Source organism: Phalaenopsis equestris, unplaced genomic scaffold (genome assembly GCF_001263595.1).
Source record: "Phalaenopsis equestris unplaced genomic scaffold, ASM126359v1 Scaffold000330, whole genome shotgun sequence".
NCBI lineage: Eukaryota > Viridiplantae > Streptophyta > Magnoliopsida > Asparagales > Orchidaceae > Phalaenopsis > Phalaenopsis equestris.
Window position 1 is genome coordinate 850,574 of NW_018164772.1, and position 19,303 is coordinate 869,876.

The 19,303-nt window shown below is 34.0% G+C and overlaps 1 protein-coding gene across 1 annotated transcript in view; it reads right to left on the minus strand.

Moving 5' to 3' along the window:
- Positions 1-12,411: 12,411 nt before the first annotated feature.
- Positions 12,412-19,303, minus strand: part of LOC110025774 (nucleolin-like) — a 20,849-nt gene continuing 13,957 nt past the window's right edge. The window contains exons 7-13 of the mRNA XM_020726426.1: positions 14,736-14,850; positions 14,495-14,659; positions 14,222-14,412; positions 14,019-14,106; positions 13,846-13,895; positions 13,707-13,775; positions 12,412-13,608 (exon numbers count right to left, since the gene is read on the minus strand). Of these exons, the coding sequence (XP_020582085.1) occupies positions 13,710-13,775; positions 13,846-13,895; positions 14,019-14,106; positions 14,222-14,412; positions 14,495-14,659; positions 14,736-14,850 (675 nt within the window). The 3' untranslated portion in view covers positions 12,412-13,608; positions 13,707-13,709. The remainder of the gene's footprint in view (positions 13,609-13,706; positions 13,776-13,845; positions 13,896-14,018; positions 14,107-14,221; positions 14,413-14,494; positions 14,660-14,735; positions 14,851-19,303) is intronic.

Consider the following 19,303-nt stretch of genomic DNA (forward strand, 5'->3'; position numbering starts at 1 on the left):
TCCTTCCAATGAAAGGAGTTGAAATTATTGCCTCTTCGAGTTTTCCTGTCACCATCGAGTGCAAGCCTCTCTTGGGTTTCATCCTCAATATCAGCAAGTCTCCACTAAAGTCGACTGATCTCTCATTGTATTGCTTCTCGGGTTGGCTTGGGCACGTATCATATTGGTGGCATGAATATAGTTTAGAGTTTGTTGGTGAAAGAGAGTGTAAAAAATTGATTTAGGCTTGCTGATTTTGAAAATCAACAAAGGAAAATTAGGGATAGGTCCAATTTTGGCTATAGGTTGGGAATAAGAAAGAATTTTTGGTGAAAGCGTAAGGCGGATTGGGATTAGGCTCTATGATACAAAATAATACCGGAGTTGACCAAAACGTCAATCGAAAAACAAATATTATTGTTGAATTATAAGGGTTAAGAGCAAAGACTCTTAAAACTGAAATAAAACGACACAACACACGAATGACACCCTAGGACGGGGATGAAGGTGGTGGCTGTGGGTTGAGGGTGGACGATAATGAGCATGGTGCAGGTAGTGGGGGTAGTAGATGTGAGGATAAAGGTGGTGGCTGTGGGTTGAGGGTGGACGATAATGGGCATGGTGCAGGTAGTGGGGGTAGTAGATGTGAGGATAGGTAGTAGGGATGCCGAGAACAAATAGGTGAAGGAAAGGTAGTAGATGGGGAGTATAGGAGGTAAGGATGTTGGAAACAAACAGGTAAAGGAAAGGTACATGGCTGGTTGACTAAATAGGTGGGTTGGGGCGGGTCACGAAGAACTTCTAATTGAGAAGGGGGACATAGGCAATTGGAGGGTGGCTAAGGGCTGAGGGGAAGGTTGGTGACTGGATCAAAAGAGTACATGATGTAGACGACAACAGAATAAAGCAGCTGGTGTGGTAGATCAACAAGATGCTCGGCAATAAAACAAGGGAAGAACAGTAGGCGGCAACACATAGGAAGGTGGGAGGGCCTATGGTACCAAACAGGAAGGATTAAGAGGGAGGGAAGGACATATGCGAAGGATAATCACCACTTTGGAGCGAGATACAGTCGAAGCACCACTGGTCCTCGGGTACATCCCTAAAAAGGGAAAAGAGCATGCTAGTGAATGTTCAAACAAAAATCTCAGCAAAACTAACCCTAAATAAAAAATAATTAAGGAGAGAAGAAGGGGGAGCAACGCTCTGTCCTAGGTGTAGTCAGCCTATCCAGCCTCCCTGTTGAATCGGCCCATCCCAATTACTGAATCGGCTGGTTCAACCCAAGCAAGCCCATACGTCACTTAGCTTAAAGAAAATCATCAATCCAATTGTTCATTAGTGCACTTTTTAATCATCAAAATTAAGTTATGTGTTCATGTGGCTAACTTCACTAGCCAAACCGCCAACAAAATCAACAACTGCTCAACAGCTGATATTATTATGCATCAAAGAGTAACCTATACTAAAGTTGATAGCAAACAATGGCAATCGATCCCAATCAACAAAGGAGCAAAAAGATCTATTTGGGGTTTATTGATAATAGTTATCCATTGTAAACTTTAAATGGTCAACTTTTCTCTTAAGTCTTGAGTTTAAAGCAAAGACAAATCTTGATTATATAAACTGATTATATAGATAGGAAAAAAATAGAAATATTAAAGGGAAATCTACAGGTTTATCTGTATTAGAAGCATCACATCAAATAATGATAAATGCATAACTTATTTTCTCTAGATATTGATTTATTTTAGTACTTCTATAATATAAATAACTCTTTCATGTGGGTCGGCCACCATCTCCAAATCTTAGCGGATTTGTTTGAGATATCTTAGGAAACATTTGATTTAGTTTATTCCCTTCCTATTTTAGTTTTTTTCTATTTTTTATTTAGAGTTATTTTCTTTCTTAATTTAGGTGAGATATGTTTGGTAAATTTCTTAACAAGGACGGATTGGTTTCTAGATATATATGTAACTTATTTGTGAATAATGGATGGCGCAAAATTTCATCCTCTAGTTATTTGAAATGGTATCAGATCTTGGAAACAAACCCTAGCTTCCTCCTTTCATCAAAACCCACCAACAAGCACCAATTTCCTTCCAGATTTTGTTCTTGCTACAAGCTCCCGAGATATCAACATCTAGGGTTTCCCAGATCTCTCCCTGTTACAGGTTGAAAGCTATCCACAAGCAAACTCTTCTCTACAGGCTTTTTCCTGCATGCTTTAATCCCTGCAGGTCCCAAGTATTTCTCCCTGCGACTTCCAGGCGTCCAGCTTCCTCTCTCAGTTGTCTTCCAAAGCAGAGCAGTCCAACTTGCATCTATCTACAAGAAATTGCTAAAAGCGCTTGTCTTTTATCCTATCGAGTAGTTCGTAACTCTTTCTTCTCACCTCGTTAAGCACTCGTATCTACAAAAAGAACATGTTGTTCCTCATTATTAGTGATGTTTGGATATTTTATTGGATTCAAATGGTGGGAAGGAGAAATCCAATAGTAATTCCTTACAATACGTGATTCCCCTAGGCTACAACATTGAGGATGTTCACTCAAAGACAAAGTAAAGAAGCACCAATCTGCAACTTAATCCAACAGCACTCGAAAGCCTCCTTTATAACTTTCATGGTTGTCACTCGATTAGAGCAGGATTTCCCTGTACTAATTTTTTTTATTTATCTGTGTTGCTGCTCACAAATCTTTCAACCTCATTTTTTGTGTATTCCATTTTCTCTTGCATCGTCTCTCAGCTTTGTAGAGCTTGAACTGATGGCCTTCTCGATTGGATTTGAAGGCTATGAGAAGTGCCTTCAAGCTATAGGCATTGAACAAAGAAAGTTGTGCGACGGCAATCTGATTGATAAGGTTCTTAAGATTTGAACCTGCAAAGTTTTTTGGAGTAGAGCAGTCAAATGTTCCTTCTGGATTAACAAATGTATCTCATCTATTGGAGCGAACGTCAGCTCCTACAGCAAACAACAAGCAATCCTCAACTGTGTTAGCAAAAAGCAATTGCAGGAGCTTGTTCCAGCCAGCATCCGGCTTACAGGCCCTTCCGTGTCAGTTTCTTCCTTGCAGTCGGCAACTCTTGCTCTACCTACAGGTTGCAAGCCCCTTCTCTGCTGTTGAAACCTTTGCAAGCCGCCAAAATTATCTTTTTTTCTGCAGCCAATCCTGTAGATAACAGAACCTCTTTGAAATCCTCTCAACAGATGGACTGTTCACTTTTGGTTATGTTCTACTATTAGAATATGTTTCCTGAGGCAACAAGGACAACAGAAGCAGAGAGCCCAAATTCCACCTTGCAAGGAATAGTGGATTCCACCGTCCAACAGCTAGCAAGTTCTTCTCCTGCTCCCTCTTTCTGTCGGATCCCGCAAGCTTCTTGTTTCTAATGCCATCCAAAAGGAATGATCCCCCTGGCTTGCTCCTGCCAGAAGAATTCCTCTGATATTATGTTGAATCTCCTTCATGCAAAAACAAAGCCACTACCACAATTGAGAGATTCTCGAACCTCTAATAGTAAGCAGGGGTTGAATACCTCATCCTTTTGAAACAGACTCGGAGCGTAGAGAAGAAGATAGTGAGGAGACGGATTCCAGTTTTGAATCAAAGTAACAGTTCTTACCTCCTCCCCAAAAAGCTGCAAATGTTGATGGGAAGAAATTGCACCCCCCCTTGAATTCCTCGGTCAGCATAACTCCTACTCCCTCTATCCATTCCTCTGCCTCCCTCATCAGAATCCTTCTACAACAGCATTGTCGACAACAAAGAATCCATAGTACTTCTTTACTGCCATGTTCGATGCATCATATCTATCTCCTCTCATACGCACATGAGATAGGGTTTTTGTGTCATTTCCTCGTGTATGCGCAGAATAGCAGTGCTCTGTTGTTCTAATTTTCTTTCAACGCATGGACGATCATTTTTTCAATTCGAATCTTCCCTTTATGTGTCGTTCACCACTTTTAACAATCTTGTTAGGCCTTCCTCTTTCCAAACTGCTCTTCCTTACAGCTAAAACCGCAACCAGCAGCAGAAGCAACACAATTTTTCTAGTCAGTACTAGCAGCAACTCTGCAGTTTCCCTGTCGTAGCTTTGCCTCCAATTTCTCACTACAGGCTTCCGCAACTCTGCAGTTTCCCTGTCGTAGCTTTGCCTCCACCAATTTCTCACTACAGTCTTCCAAACCTTCTTGTCGCAAGTATTCCTCCAACTGCAACCAAAAATCTTCTTTGTTAGCACTCTTCCCTATAGTTGTCAGTATCCTGTTGCAAAACCTCCCAGCTCTACACCCTCTTCCTCCGGCAAACCTTCCTAGGTCCTCTGTAGTAACAACAATAACGGCAGTTGTCGGAATCCTTCCTGTAGCCACCTATCTTCATATAAGCTCTTCTCGGGAGCTTTTCCCTGCAGCAAACCCTCCTCTAGAGCTTATCCCTACAACCACCAATGTCGTAATGCTACCTACAAGCTGCAAAACTCCATGCAAGTCCTCATTTGTTCTCCTAGGTCAATGAAACTCTCCAGCATTCGAAATCCTCCTGTTGTAGGCTCTCTGTTGGAACCCTTTCAGTCAATCTGCAAACCCTCTTCCGAGCTCCACTTCTTCCGAACAAGGGAATTCTCCCTGCAAAATCTCCTCTGTTCAATTTTTGCCATCGAAATGTTCGCAGCAACAGACACTCCATCGAAAACTTTCCTGCAAGCAGTCGAAACTTCCCCACTCGTATTTTTCCTTGCAGGCCCTTTGGTAGCACTTTCTTACAACAAAAATTCTCTCGGTTGTAGTTGTTCACTACAGCAAAAAATTCTATCTGTACTATGTAGGCCCCTCGAGAATTCTCTTGAAATCGAAACCTCCTTTTTGCGGCAACCTCTGAAATTCTCCATGCAAATAGCTTTCTTGCTATAGGCCCTCTGTCGAAGCTTTTCTTAGTTCTTCCCTACAGTTCTTCCTTTTTTTGCCTGCACCCTACAGCTTTTCCTGCAGATTATCTACTTTCCTACAGCATTACCTGCAGCCTTTCCTTTCCTAGAACAACCTTCCACCAAACTACGGAAGCTGCAATCAAAGAAAATTTCGGTCAACAAGAGCAACCCTAAAAATTTGGGGTTAATAGCCAAGTACAGTATGAAGACTTCAACTTCTACTTTGGAGGAAATGTAGAGGAGCAAAGCAACCTCATGACACACCAATGTGTTAGAGACTGGGAAAGCGATTAGCAATAATGGAATGCACCAAAGCTCTTCCTTCAGCAACTTCTCAGAATTTAATACCAAAATTGATCTCTACAACATCTATGACCCAATTTGATGGGGGAGAGTGGAAATCTAAAAAGATTTAGTTCTTTCCATATATACCTCTCTCATGTGGGCCAGCCCACACCTCCAAATCTTCGCGGATTTATTTGGGATATCTTAGGAAACATTTGATTTAATTTATTACCTTCCGATTTTTATACTTTTCACTTTTTATTTAAAATTATTTCTTTTTCTAATTTAGCAAGATATATTTGGTACAAATTATTTCTTTTTCTAATTTAGCAAGATATATTTGATACATCTAAATAAAGAGGGATTGATTTCTCTATATATATGTAACCTATTTGTGAATGATGGATGGAGCAAAATTTTCCTCTATAGTATGATTTGGAATAATTTCAATTTTGATTCAAATTTAAATGAATTCTAATTAAATTAAATTATGATTAACTCTAAATAGCAAAATATAAAGCATTGTTAAAAATTAAGATAGTTGGCTGGACCAATTTCACCTCCTTGATGGGGTAGAATTACATTTGGGATGGTTGGAAGCAATTTCTTTCTGTAGTGACGGAATTTGAAATTTGGCTTTATCTACTTGGGGTGAACCTTGGGCAATGGAATTTATAAATAATGAGGTTTCCTAATCCATATGTGTTTCAAAATTAATTTGGTAAACTTCTGTACTGATCTGTTTCTCGCTTACAAGTTTCCCACAAGAGACTTTGGTGTAGCAAAAATTGTTAAAAGCTTCTAGTGGATGTTTAGCTATGGATGGAAATTTTGAGAAATTTAAAATTGACGCTAGAGTTAACTATTGAATTAATTTAAATTTGCATTGGGTTGATTCTATGCCAACCATACACTTTAACCTAAGAGATGATTATTTAATAGAAACTATTGTGTGACCTAAAATTACAAAACTTTGGCTCGATAATCCTTTTTTTTTTAATTCCAATCTTCTAAGTGCATGGTGGACGTGTGATTCCTTTAAATAAAATAATGGTGTGACTATCGAATTCCATAGAAAGTTATAGTCTTGTGTCGATGAGGGACTAGGCCATTCTATAGTACTATTGTGCTATGTTTTAATTTCATCACATAACTTGACATTGATTTATTAGTGTTCTTCATTTTGTTCAAAAATTGATACATTAGAAATTCAAGTTGTTAAAATTAAAGTATAATTGTCCATTTTTTTGTGTTTGAAATTCCTCAAAAATATTCTCAAACTGTTTTTTTTTCATTTTAAAACCAATATATAAATAATTCTAGTATTATTTATTTTCAGTTAAAAAAAAAGTCGTTAAACTCTTTGGCGACTTGTCATTTGTGAAATCCTCAATTTTCTTGCATGCATCAGGAAACTCTCACCATAACAAATCATGCATAAAATCGGTGCCAAACTTTTAAGAAACTCATTTATTTATCCAATAATTAATAGGAGGAATTGGAGAGAAAAATATAAAATGGAGCATAAATGCCAAATCAATTGGCGTTCTCTTTTGTAAAAATCAAATAATTTGGCATTTCTTGCCTCCTTGCCTCCTTATAAATAAACACCCCAAGTCCTCACAGGCCACAGCTATCACGCCACAATTAAATTTTCCCAACTTACTTTCCAACTTTCCTCCATTTTTTTTGCACCTCGACTACATTCTACCAATATCACTTCTCAGCCTCTGTTCGGCTTGCCTCAACGTACTCTCACTTTTGCCTTTCTTCCTATATTGGAGCTCTTCTACTAATCTTCATTTCCTTAACAAATCCCTACAATCAAGTTAATTCCTATATTGGTGGTGGCCAAGGGCAAACGTTACTTTGCACAAAACAATATGTTTGGAATTCTCTCAAATAAAATGACCTCCAAAATAGAATGAAAATGAACTAGACAAAGAATCCTATTAAAATTGAAATTTTAAACTGCATTTGTTTTTCTTCCAACCAAAAGCTGAAATTTTTAAAACCCCAGCAAAAAGAATGAAATGCACTTCTTTTTTTCCCAACCAAACGGCCCCCAAGAAAAAACTAAACTCAAGCCAAAAAGAATGGAGAGCTAATGAACGATAACTTAATAACTATGAAAACAATAATAAGTGAATGATTATACATAATTAATGTGGCATACATTGAACTGAATCATGAATCTGAACAAAGATTTTGCTCAAAAAGCCATGCACATGGTGCTATGATGCAGTGCGGCAAAGCAATGCAAAATGCAAACTTTGCTATTAGTGATGAAAAATGCTAGCACATAGCTTAGCTTGACACCTGAAGTGCACTTTAAAGCAAGGTTTCAACAAAACTACTAAAATAAAAAAAAAAATTGAAAATGAAACGTGTGCTTGAGTTAGCTAATTTTAATAAGATTTTTTAGGTCTCTGGTGATGTGTCAAAATTAAATAGAAGCCTATATTTATTCCCATTAGAAGTGCTGTATCAAGCAATGATTTAAACGCAGCTTATTTGTTTTATTAGTAAGTCAATTTCATTTTTGTTAATTCTATGATTAATAACATGTCAATGATGGCTGTCAAGAGGGATGTATTTTGATTTTCCAGATGCAGGTTATTTAATATTGTTATGCATAATTTTAATATTAGATTCAAATTTAACAAAACTCAAAATTTACTTGTTTAAATTGGGGGCCCACAAGTTATTGTTGGAATTTGATAAAGTTCATCACAGTTTTCTTCTCCTTCAGTGATAGAACTTTTGAATTATATTTAAGAAGATTGGCTGCAGTTTTCTTCATTAGCAGTTGAATTTGGAATTTGGCATTATCTATTTGCAGTCAACCTTAACCATAGCAAAAAGCTCCCTACCTTAAAATCATGAATTAAACCCTCGACGGGTAGCTAATGTTGAACAAGATCCTAACAAAAATACCCCTTTAAAGGCAGGTGGTAGGCAAAAACACAACTCTAAAGTCATGAAAGGCATTTCGACAAAAAAGCCTTAATGGAAAATTAATATTATATACGATCACCTCTACAAGGCCTCCATAAGAGCAAGTGGTAAATAAACTCTTTAATCATAAAAAAACTTCTAGCAAGGCATAATTTTTACTCATCTAAAATGCAGAAAAAAAAAACCTTAAAAGGTTCAAATTTTATATTCATTGAAATTCATTAAAACCTAAGGCTCGAAAAGTGCAAAATTTCCACTCATTTAGAAATCTCAAAAAGCATGAGCTCCAAAAGTTGCAAAATTTCTACTCAACCAAGGACCTCAAAAGAAAGTCTTTTTCTTCTTTTTTTAAACCTGTTAAAAGAAGCTTACGATAAATTGCAGGCAAAAAATTTCTTTTTAAACTTTCCTCCATTTCACCACCATAAAAGATTAACCATCCTATCAGATTTCCATAAAAAGTGAAGCAAAAGCTTTCCATGCTTCCAAATGGACAATATTGACACTTCACACTATGAATGCTTTGATGTTTCCCAGTGCATAAGTTTTTAGGACCGCTTTACAATAATTTTATCATTTTATGAATTACAAGAGCTGAAACTCAATTTCCTCGTATTTTATCACACCACACATCATATTACCTGCATTACAAAATTCTAACCCCAAGACATCTTGCATCAAACACCAAACATGATCCTCTGTTAAACCTCACTTCTGGCTCTGATTTTTTACTATTTGCCTCTTGATTTTCGAATTGTTTATTTGTCTGGAATTTTTTTTCTATGTAAAGAAAGCGAAAAAAGGTTTCTGTGTTTTTTTGACTCAGATTATTCATGATAGTTTGAATTTAACAATGCTTCAAACTTGGCATCAAAAACTGCATCCATGTTTACCACAAAATCAAATGTCCAAATAGTTATGATTTGTAAAAATAGAAGTTTTTATAAAGCTGAATAAAACATGGGCTACCATTGAAAAGTACATGCAGTCGGTAATAGAAAACAAATCAAAGTACAAAGAAATCTACAATGACCGATCAACCTGAGAAGTCTCCTTCATCCTCAGATTTTCGGGTGAATAAAGAAAGATATCAAGAAAGCGATGATCCAATTCTGGCAAGGTTTATTAAAAGAGAAGAAAAATATGAGTAAAATATGCGAAACAAAATTTTCGAAGCCATACATAACTTTAGCGTAGAGATTAGTTGGATCTAGAAGATATGACCATTTTCATCAGCTTGGATCATCAAAAAAATTTAAAAAAATACTACTTCAAATTAAGGATATAAATATTAACCACTGAATAAATTTTGATCGAAAAAGCAATCTTACCATTTCATTTCAACAGTGTATCGAACACTAAGCTTAGCTCCAATAAAATTATAACAATATTTCATGTTACTTAAAATCTAGCCAAATAAATTTAGTTGAAAAAAAATAGATCACAATTATTTTACACAACAGTTAAAAAGGTTGAATTTTAAATTCCATCCAACCAAAAAGCAAATGGAGGGAGAGTTTTTCGTTCTGAATTTTCAGGGATTTAGTAGAGGGTTTTTTTAAAAAAATACTCTACCTTCATAGCATACAGCAATCATGGTAAAGTAGCATGGCTCATTAGATAATCTTGAATTGACATTTTTATTCCGTGTACATTGGAAAGTGTTTCTTTTTTTTCCATGAATGTAGAAGTATTTCATTGCCTGAGTAATAAGCTTGGCTGATATTTTGGTGAGCTTAATACATGTTGAAGCTTATGATAATGTTTATTTACTGAACATGGAAATATTGTTTTAGTATGCAGTCGTATAATAAATTTATAATTCTAGCTCAACTACAAGCAACGCGTCATCATATACTTCCTGCAAACCCCCTGTGCATTTGATTGTAAAACTATTTTCAAAATTACTTTAAATTCATTAGAAGTGACAGCTATTGATCAAGATATTGAATCTTATTATTCAGACATTTAGCTTGCTCGTATTGAAAATCTGCTACAAAAATTAATTGCATTTTGTAAATATTAATGCAAACTTAAAAATAAAAACAGCTCAAATATGGTGATTCCAAATAGTGATACCCTGTCGATCATTGACGACATAGTCTTGTCTAACACGCTAGCAAAAATGCATATACCCTAAGTACACGTGATTGAGATTTTATTAAAGGTTAAATTTATTATTTTAAATTAAGTGTTATGCTATATTGCAGTTTATATAGAAAAAAAAAACATAATTATAAATAACAAATTAAGAATGCTATTTGAACACAAATGATAACAGTAGAGAGACGAGAAAAATAAATGACTGAATTTATATGTTATTTATTCAATGGCATTGAATAATTTTGAGAGCTTAACTGAGAATAACAGCTAGAAAATGGTCAGACAAGCTAACAAATGGACACGATTGACTGTATAATAAATTAAAAAATATAGCAAACAACGGCTGATCTCAATGGATATTTATTCAATTAGACTAATAAATTGCTGGGCATCTATCTTAATAATAGTTGAATATTTATTCGATATAATGATTTACACTGTATCAAAACAGACTTCTCCAGACAAAAATACACAATTTTAAAAAATAATATCATAAAAATATATGTAAGGAATTAAGATTTTTAAATATATTAAATATATTAAATAAGATAGAAATTAAACAAAAACCTTGATTGCAAACTAATTAAGGAAAATAATGAAAGTAAAATTTAATAATATAAGAAAATAAAATATAAAGACAAGATAAAAACTATAACCTAAAATGATATTTGAAAGAATTTTTACAATCAAATGGATTATCTTATCACATCAAAATGATCTCATAAAAATACGAAGGCTGTCTAGAGATTATTAGATAACAATATATCTGTAAATGGGTTATAATTAAATTATCAAATGATCATATTTTTAAATTAAGACTAACAATTAGTATTCTCATGGCTCTTAATATACTCCATAAATAAATTATAGAGTTTATAAGTATGCATTCATGAATATAATTGTCTTGAATTCTGACTATGCAACATTTAGAACTCGAAGAAAAAAATATCAGTAAAAGACGATGGACATTAGTGACTATGTGCTAAACTTACAAAATTATATATATATATATATATATATATATATATATATATATATATGAGCTCCATATGTTGAAACCATAACCCATCTACAGCTTTTAAAGATTTATAACCGTAGGTCAGTTCAAAATAAAAGAGGTGATATAGATAAGAGATCTTCTAACTTCAATAAAATTAGAATCATAAAAAGTTGAAATAAAAAGATTTAGTTAAATAAGAGGATAACAATAGATGAGATGCTATTTTAAAAAAATTAATAAACAAGCCAGTGGAAATTTATTTAAAGAGCCAAATAAACAGAACATGACATCTCAATATAGAATGATAAAAAAAATACAATTATGATCGCTTTAAAATGATAAATATAGGTGAATATAGGCCCCTTATACCTGTCAAATTTGAAAGTTATGGCAACTGATGTAGCTTAAAAACAAAAATATATTTGAAATGAAAATTGAAGACCAAGAACAGGCTTATATGTTTGAAAACTGTTTTCCAACAAAAATAGAAGATAAAAAAATATATCACTATAGAAGTAAGGGCTTCGGATACCTTGATTTAAAAAATATTCTGCCAAGTGGCTAAAATTGATCATCAACCACAATGCTGATAATACATTTGAGTGCCAGAAGCTGAAATCATAGTCCAACTATAGCTCTTGAACATCTGCAGTGTAGGTTAGCTAAAAAAAAAAGAAAAAAAAATAGCTAAGGTAATAGAAAAGGGATGAAATAAATTTCAATTTTAAATAGAGATATAAAAGGAGATGAACTGTTACTTCAAGAAATCAATAAATGAGAGCAACAAGGGAAAAACTATATAAAAGATCAAAATGAAAAATAAAATAAAAATAAAAAAATTGATCAGAAAAGGCGTAATTACGCTAACACGAAAAATTGAAGTATAGGTGAACTTGAGTTCATGTAAAATTTGAAATCGTTATTGGTTCTTTGTTGTAGTTACAAAAACAACAACAACAAGCCTTTATCCCACTAAGTGGGTTGGCTGCATGAATCCTTTTTCTCCATTGCATCCTATTGGGTAATAGATTAAGATTATTTGTATACAATTTGCTCAATTCTTTTTAGGTCTACCCCAGCTTTTGTTAACAATTCTTTATTGTAGTATTAGAAAAAAAATAAAGTTTGTAATGTCATTTTAAAATTAATAGAAAGGTAAATGCTTGGGAAAAGAAATAAATTTTTGTACATAGCCAAATGGGAAAAAAAATCCAACCAGTATAAAGGTTGACCTTGATTAAAAAATTATCCCGTCAAATGAAAACAGGAAAATTAAACGTACTCATCAACATGTTTAACCCATGACAAGTCAATAAAAAGATAGCATAGCTCATCAATGAACTGCCTTCCCGTAAAAGTTTGTACAGAGCATTTGTACTGCATGGTGGTCAAAACCCTAAAATAAAGTCCTATTTCTCCATCAAAAACAGTCCAAAATACAATGATATTGTAATGTCAATAGAACAAATTGTATTTCTAGCTCCAACAACAAAGCACAGTGACAAAGTGCCAGGTAAACCTGAATTAAGAAGGGTCATCACCAGATATTCCACGTTACATACAGATTTTATCTTTGAGATATTCCACGTTACATGCAGATTTTATCTTTGGGAAGCCTGATAAAAACTCCAATTTACAGCAAATAGCATAGGTCATCCAAATGTTCAAATAATAACTGTGCACGTATAATGGCCTTCAAAAAATTAAGCCAACTTAAAAGTCACAACAGCTATCACAATGGCTTTACATGCATAAAAGCCTTATTGGTGAAAGGCTTCAACTGCCAATGATATTGATCTTATACTTCCTTCTCAGAACAACTATAAAATATTGAAATCTCCCTACTATTTGTCCTTACAGAAGCATAAAATAATAATTCCCTGTATCAAATGTATCACCTCAGTAAATGACGAGGAACTCACCAATCTAGATGCAATTTTCATGCACCGCCCCATAATCAACTACAGAGTTAAATGAACATCATCATGTCAATGTTATTGTATAGCATAAGTTATCCAACAAAATATCATAAAGAAACCACATATATGTCATCTTATGGTTGATTGACCTCAAAATTACAAACCCAAAAACTTTATGTAAAAGTTCTAATTCCAATCAAAGTCATCATATAATGTTAAAAGCCCTATACCAGACATCAAAATTATAATTGGAACCCTAAGTCACTCATAAATAAATAACCTGGTACTAACTGACACTAGCATATTCATGGTAGAATGAGTCTCAAAGATGATAATAAAAAAGCATGGAAATCAACAATAGTGATGTTTTTGACGTTGAAGAAGCCCCTCATAATCCCTTTTCATGTGACAACAAACTCCGAATCTTCAGATCTGAAGAAAAAAAAAAGGGATAAAGTTACAATTTAGGACCAACCACACCCAAGATTCCCAAGACCAGAACAGTAAGAAGTTTAAAGCTTAACTATTACCATCTAATAAAAATAACCACCTCCAGAAGGCTCGCCTCCATAGAATGATGAATAAGAGCTACCACCAAACTGCATAGTTGCAAGAAGAAAGTTCGATATTCAGAAATATTTGCAGAGAAAAGTATAATTAAGTACTTACATCTGAACCATAGTAATCACGTGAATATAAACCAGACGTCCCCAGAGAGTCTGTGGAATATTAGGACTATTTAGATTTAATATGCAAAATTTTAATCGTATAAATTTGATTCAAAGGCAAAAAGTTTGATGTCTAAAGAAATTTAATGCATCTTAAACTAAGAGAAATAAAACCTCGATAGCGTGGACCAGCAGACAGTGGGTCTGGAAGATCATAGCGAGGGCGTAGTCTGTTAGTAGCGAGATAACTAGGATCGTGCTCCTGGACAAATAGATTCAAAAATATCAACTAAAAGAGTAAAAAATTATGCCATATACTAAGAATCAAAGAAAAAAAATATCAACTAAAAGAACACAAAATTAAGCTATCCACTAACCAACATAGAAAAAGGACGCTTAAGGCCACGTCCTCCACCATAGAAGTAAGGATCTTCACCAAATTGCGCAGCACCAAAATGTCCACTAAAATCCCCTTCTTGGGAGTAAGGTGGCCTTCTAGATGGAAATCCTCTGCCACGACCTCTATCAAAAGCACCAAGCCTTCCAGAAGTAGAACCTCTTCTGCCACCTGCAATAAAGATATCATAGAAGCTACAATATTACACAAACATGACAAGATAAACAAGATTTACAAGTAAATCAATAACTACCTTGAACTCCATAAGGCCTCCAGCCATGAAATTCAGAAGGCATTTCATTGTCAACAGATGCACTAGAAAACCTCCCACCCCTACCACGTCCGCGTGGATAAAAACCCCTGCTGCCCTGAAACCCAGCCCTGTTGGAAGGAAACCTGCCCCTAACAAAGCCCCTACCTGTATTTGACAGAAAAGGACCATCAGAAAGATGAAGTTACAGGATACTTCCATAGCTTAAGAATCTTGAACTTACCAAATCTAGAGTAAACTCCAATTCCATTATGCCCAATGCGAAACCCACCACTCATGCCACCCTTTACAGCCTGAGTTTTTGGGAGAGGATTTGCAAGCCTAGCTCTAGCTTTCATCTAAGCATTCAACAAGTATATATAACAAAAAATGTTAATATATTACTTTAATTTGGCATGTTCAAACATTCAGTAAATCTATAACTATTGACAGATCAAGAAAAGAAATTAAAACTAGACATTCAATATTTGACATATTTAATGGAAAAAGTTTTAAATAGAATTAGCAGAATACCAAAAAAATCCAAGGAAAACTAATCTCTCCTAACTTTTTCCATGACTAGAGAATCAATTCATACAAAAACAATCTCTAACTCAGATATAACATCCTGAATTAATAAGAAAAATGAAAACTATAAATAACAAAATTTATAACTAAGCAATAAGAATTCTCCAAAAAGATAAAAACACTGCAAAATTCTAGAACCATTTTATACAAGAATCCTCTTCAGCAACTACAGTTTCCTCATAACAATGCTTTCACGCAAATTTGCACAAAGTATAAATAGATTGTAGCAGCTGACCTCGCTGCAATGTAACAATGCAACCAAAAGTTCTACAGATGGCAAACCAAATAATGATTAATTCATTAAAGATTTTTTCTAGAGCTTCAATGCTTTTAGGCATGATCAAAATAAAATCCATCATCCTCTAACAGGATGAAACAAAATTCAGCACTCTCAAGCTTCATGTACTTCAAGTAAACTCAAAAATATAAAACAGATCAGCACTGCACTTGCTTGGACTGAAAGGGACATCAATAACACCTAGCTTTTCATGCTTAAATTTTCTCATATCCATGTAATGGTAAGATTCTTCCGGAATCTTCCATCATTTTTACCTTCAGGCTTTTTTGGCTTTTTATTAACATCAACATATGATTTGTGGTGCATATTGAGTACTTTTAAATTAGTTTCCCTATGGAGTTGCATTTTTATAATACTGCAACAGGGCAGGAAATGCTGTACAAATCTGAGTGTTTTGTAATAAGGAATCTCCGGTATCTAATCGGACCAACAATGAGAAGGTTAAGCAAGACAAACTATGGAATGATCATATGAAACTATTAGAGTAAGGTAACTGAAATAAACTTATTCAATTTGGACATGTACAGAAAAGATAGAAAATGCATCAATTACATGAGTAAATTGAAAGCGACAAGATTTGAAATGAGATAGGGATGAGCTCAAGCAATAGAGATACAACAACAACAAACCTTTATCCCACTAAGTGGGGTCAGCTACATGAATCTTTTTTTCTCCATTGTGTCCTATTGAGTGTCATATTTACATTTAATTCTAATAAATTAAGATTATTTTTTATACAATATGCCCAAATCTTTTTAGATCTGTCTTTCTTAACATAACTCGAATCTACAACATCTACTATCCTAATCTGATCATCAGATGGACGATGTTTAATTTGACCAAACCATCAAAGACGACTCTCTAATTTTATCCGCCACTGGAGCTACACCAACCATATCACGGATATATTCATTTCGCATTTTGTCTCTAAGTGTAAAGCCACTCATCCACCTAAGCAGTCTCATCTCGACAATACTTAGTTTTATGCTTCACTTTTAAAGGCCAACATTCAGCACCATAGAGCATTACAGGTCTCACCACCATTTTATATAATTTTCCTTTCAGTCTAAGAAGTACTTTTCTATCACAGAATAGGCCCGATGCATTCCTCCACTTCAGCCAACCAACTTAAAGCCTACTAATAACATCCCCATCTATATCGCCATCACTTTGAACAATAGACCAACAATAACTTTGAACAATAGACCCGAGATATCTAAAGCGTTCACACCATTTAAAAATTTAATCACCCATAGTTACAACTCTGTCACTAGAGCTATTACTATTAAAATTACATTGCATGTATTTAGTTTTAGTTCAACTTAAACAAAGACCTTTAGAATCCAATGTAGACCTTCATAATTCAAGTTTTTCTTGAGTTTTCACTCTAGTCTTATCCACGAGAAGGATAATATCAGCAAAAAGCATACACCAAGGTACATCCTCCATAAATATCTAGTGAGAACATCAAAAACTAAAGCAAAAAGATATGGTCTTAAAGTTGATCCATATTGTAATCCAACTAAAATAGGAAAATATTTAGTCAATCCTCCTGTTCGAACACAAGTAACAACTCCAGTATACATATCTTTAATGACTTAAATATAAGCCATATCAACATCTTTCTTATCTATAACTCTCCAAATGATATCTCTTGAAATCTTATCGTAAGCTTTTTCTATATCAATAAAATCATTTGTAGATCCTTCTTATTCTCTCTGAACTTCTCCACCAAACCTCTCAATAAATGTATAGCTTCAATAGTAGACCTGCCAAGCATAAATCCAAATTGATTATAAGAATTTTTTATAATAGGTCTTAACCTATGTTCAATTAACCTCTCCCATAATTTTAAAGTATGACACATCAACTTAAATCCTCTATAATTTGTACATTTTTAAGCATCCCCTTCCCCCTTTATTCTTAAAAATGGGGACCAAAATACTCTTCCCCACTCCTCAAGCATCTTCCAAGTTTTTAAAATAATATAAAAAAGTTTAGTAAGCTTAGAAACTCTCAAATCTCCTATATATTTCCACACTTCAATTGGGATAACATCGAGTCCTACAAGCTTTTCACCCTTGGTTTTCTTTAAAGCCCTATTAACTTTTTCTTTACTAAAGCGACAATAAAAATGAAACATTTTATTATTAACGATATTAAGATCGATTGTATTTTTCAAAATTTTATCTAAAAAAAACACTTTTTTTATTTTCATCTTTAAAACATTAAATTTTTACTTTTTTTTTGGCTAGTTTATCCATATATTTTTCACTCTCTTTAGTATCCAATATATTATAAATATCAATAAAGCAGAATTTATAGCGTCGCAGATTGTTCTCATAAACTCTTTAAGTTTTAAATATCCAATATATTATAAATATATTTTTCTCATTTCTCTAAGTTTTTACATTTAAACCAATTTTTATGACAATATTTCCTATATTTATCTTTTCTTGCACATTATTATTTCACCACCAACTATTTTTTATAGAAACTTTTTTTTATTCTCCAAGTACATCTTTTGTCACTTGTTTAATGTTTGTTAATTTATCCCACAAAGAATTTGTTTCTTCATGAACATCTCAAATCTTGAAATCTTGAAGTTTACTTGGAAAAATAATTTTATGTGTATTTTAGGTGCCCTCATCTAGTTTCACGACAATGATTCGTAGTATTTTTTTATGTTACAACTCTTCATGTTACAACTCTTCATTTTAAAATCTAGAACTAATAATCAATATTGAGTACTTAAAACCTCACTTGAAATGACCTTATAATCTTTACATTATCGACAATCTCTTCTTCTCGTAAGAAAATAATTAATGTGTTTTATTAGATCCATTCTTATAAGTAATAATATGGTCATCTCTTTTCTTGAATAAAATATTAGCAATAATAAAATTATAAGCTAAAACAAAATCTAATCTAGTTCTACCTTCTTCATTAATCACTACAAAATTGTAGGCACCATGAATATTTCTAAAATCTGCTACCACTCTAATGACATGTTCATTTAAATCTCCTCCAATTAAAATTATTTCTTCAAAAGATATCGCTTGTATTAAGGGCCCGTTTGGGGCGGCTTATTGGAGTGCGGTGGCGGTATAAAAACGTCGTGGAGGTGTTTGAAAAATACGTGCGGCGCAGATTATTCCTGCCGCTCATAAGCACTTACAAGATTTCGTTAACAGAAGGAGAAGAAGGAAGGAGCCGCGTCCTGCGTCTGCTTCCCGCGTTAGCGTGAAAAATTCCTTCGGTGCCCCCCTCGCCCTCGCTGATTCTTTCTTCTCCTGAATCATGGTCACAAGGTGGCCCTCTCACCAAGAAAAGAGGAAGAATGGCGCAAACAGGCTTACCTTCCTCGATAATTTCTGGTTTCTGGTAGGAGTGGATCGGGAGTGAGAGACGGCAGTTTCGGTAGTCACTGTAAATCGCGATCTCGTCGTCGCCTTCCCAGTTAGCTCTAATGGCGACTGTATCTCGAAGGATCGTTCACGAAGGCGATCGTTTTGGGCAAAACAGGGAAGGAACGCGAAGGTTCGTTCACGAATGCGATCGTTTTGGGCGAAACCGAGAGGGGCAGTGACAAGCGAGGGTTTGGGCAGAGAGGGAGGTTTTAAGAAAATAACTTTGTATATTAATTATAATAGATAAATTGATAGATGTATCAAAATTTTAATTATATCATAATTTTAAGAATCTATAATTAATTATATCAAAATTTTAATTATAATTAATTTGTATATCATCAATTTAATTATAATAGATAAATTTGTATGTAATTAATTAATATTTGATCAATGAATAAAAATATATCAAAATTTTAAGTTATTTAATAAATTTCTAAGAAATTCTTCATTTATGTAATTAATAATTGATTAATCAAAATTTATTAGCTAATAAGTTAATAGTTTATAAAAAAA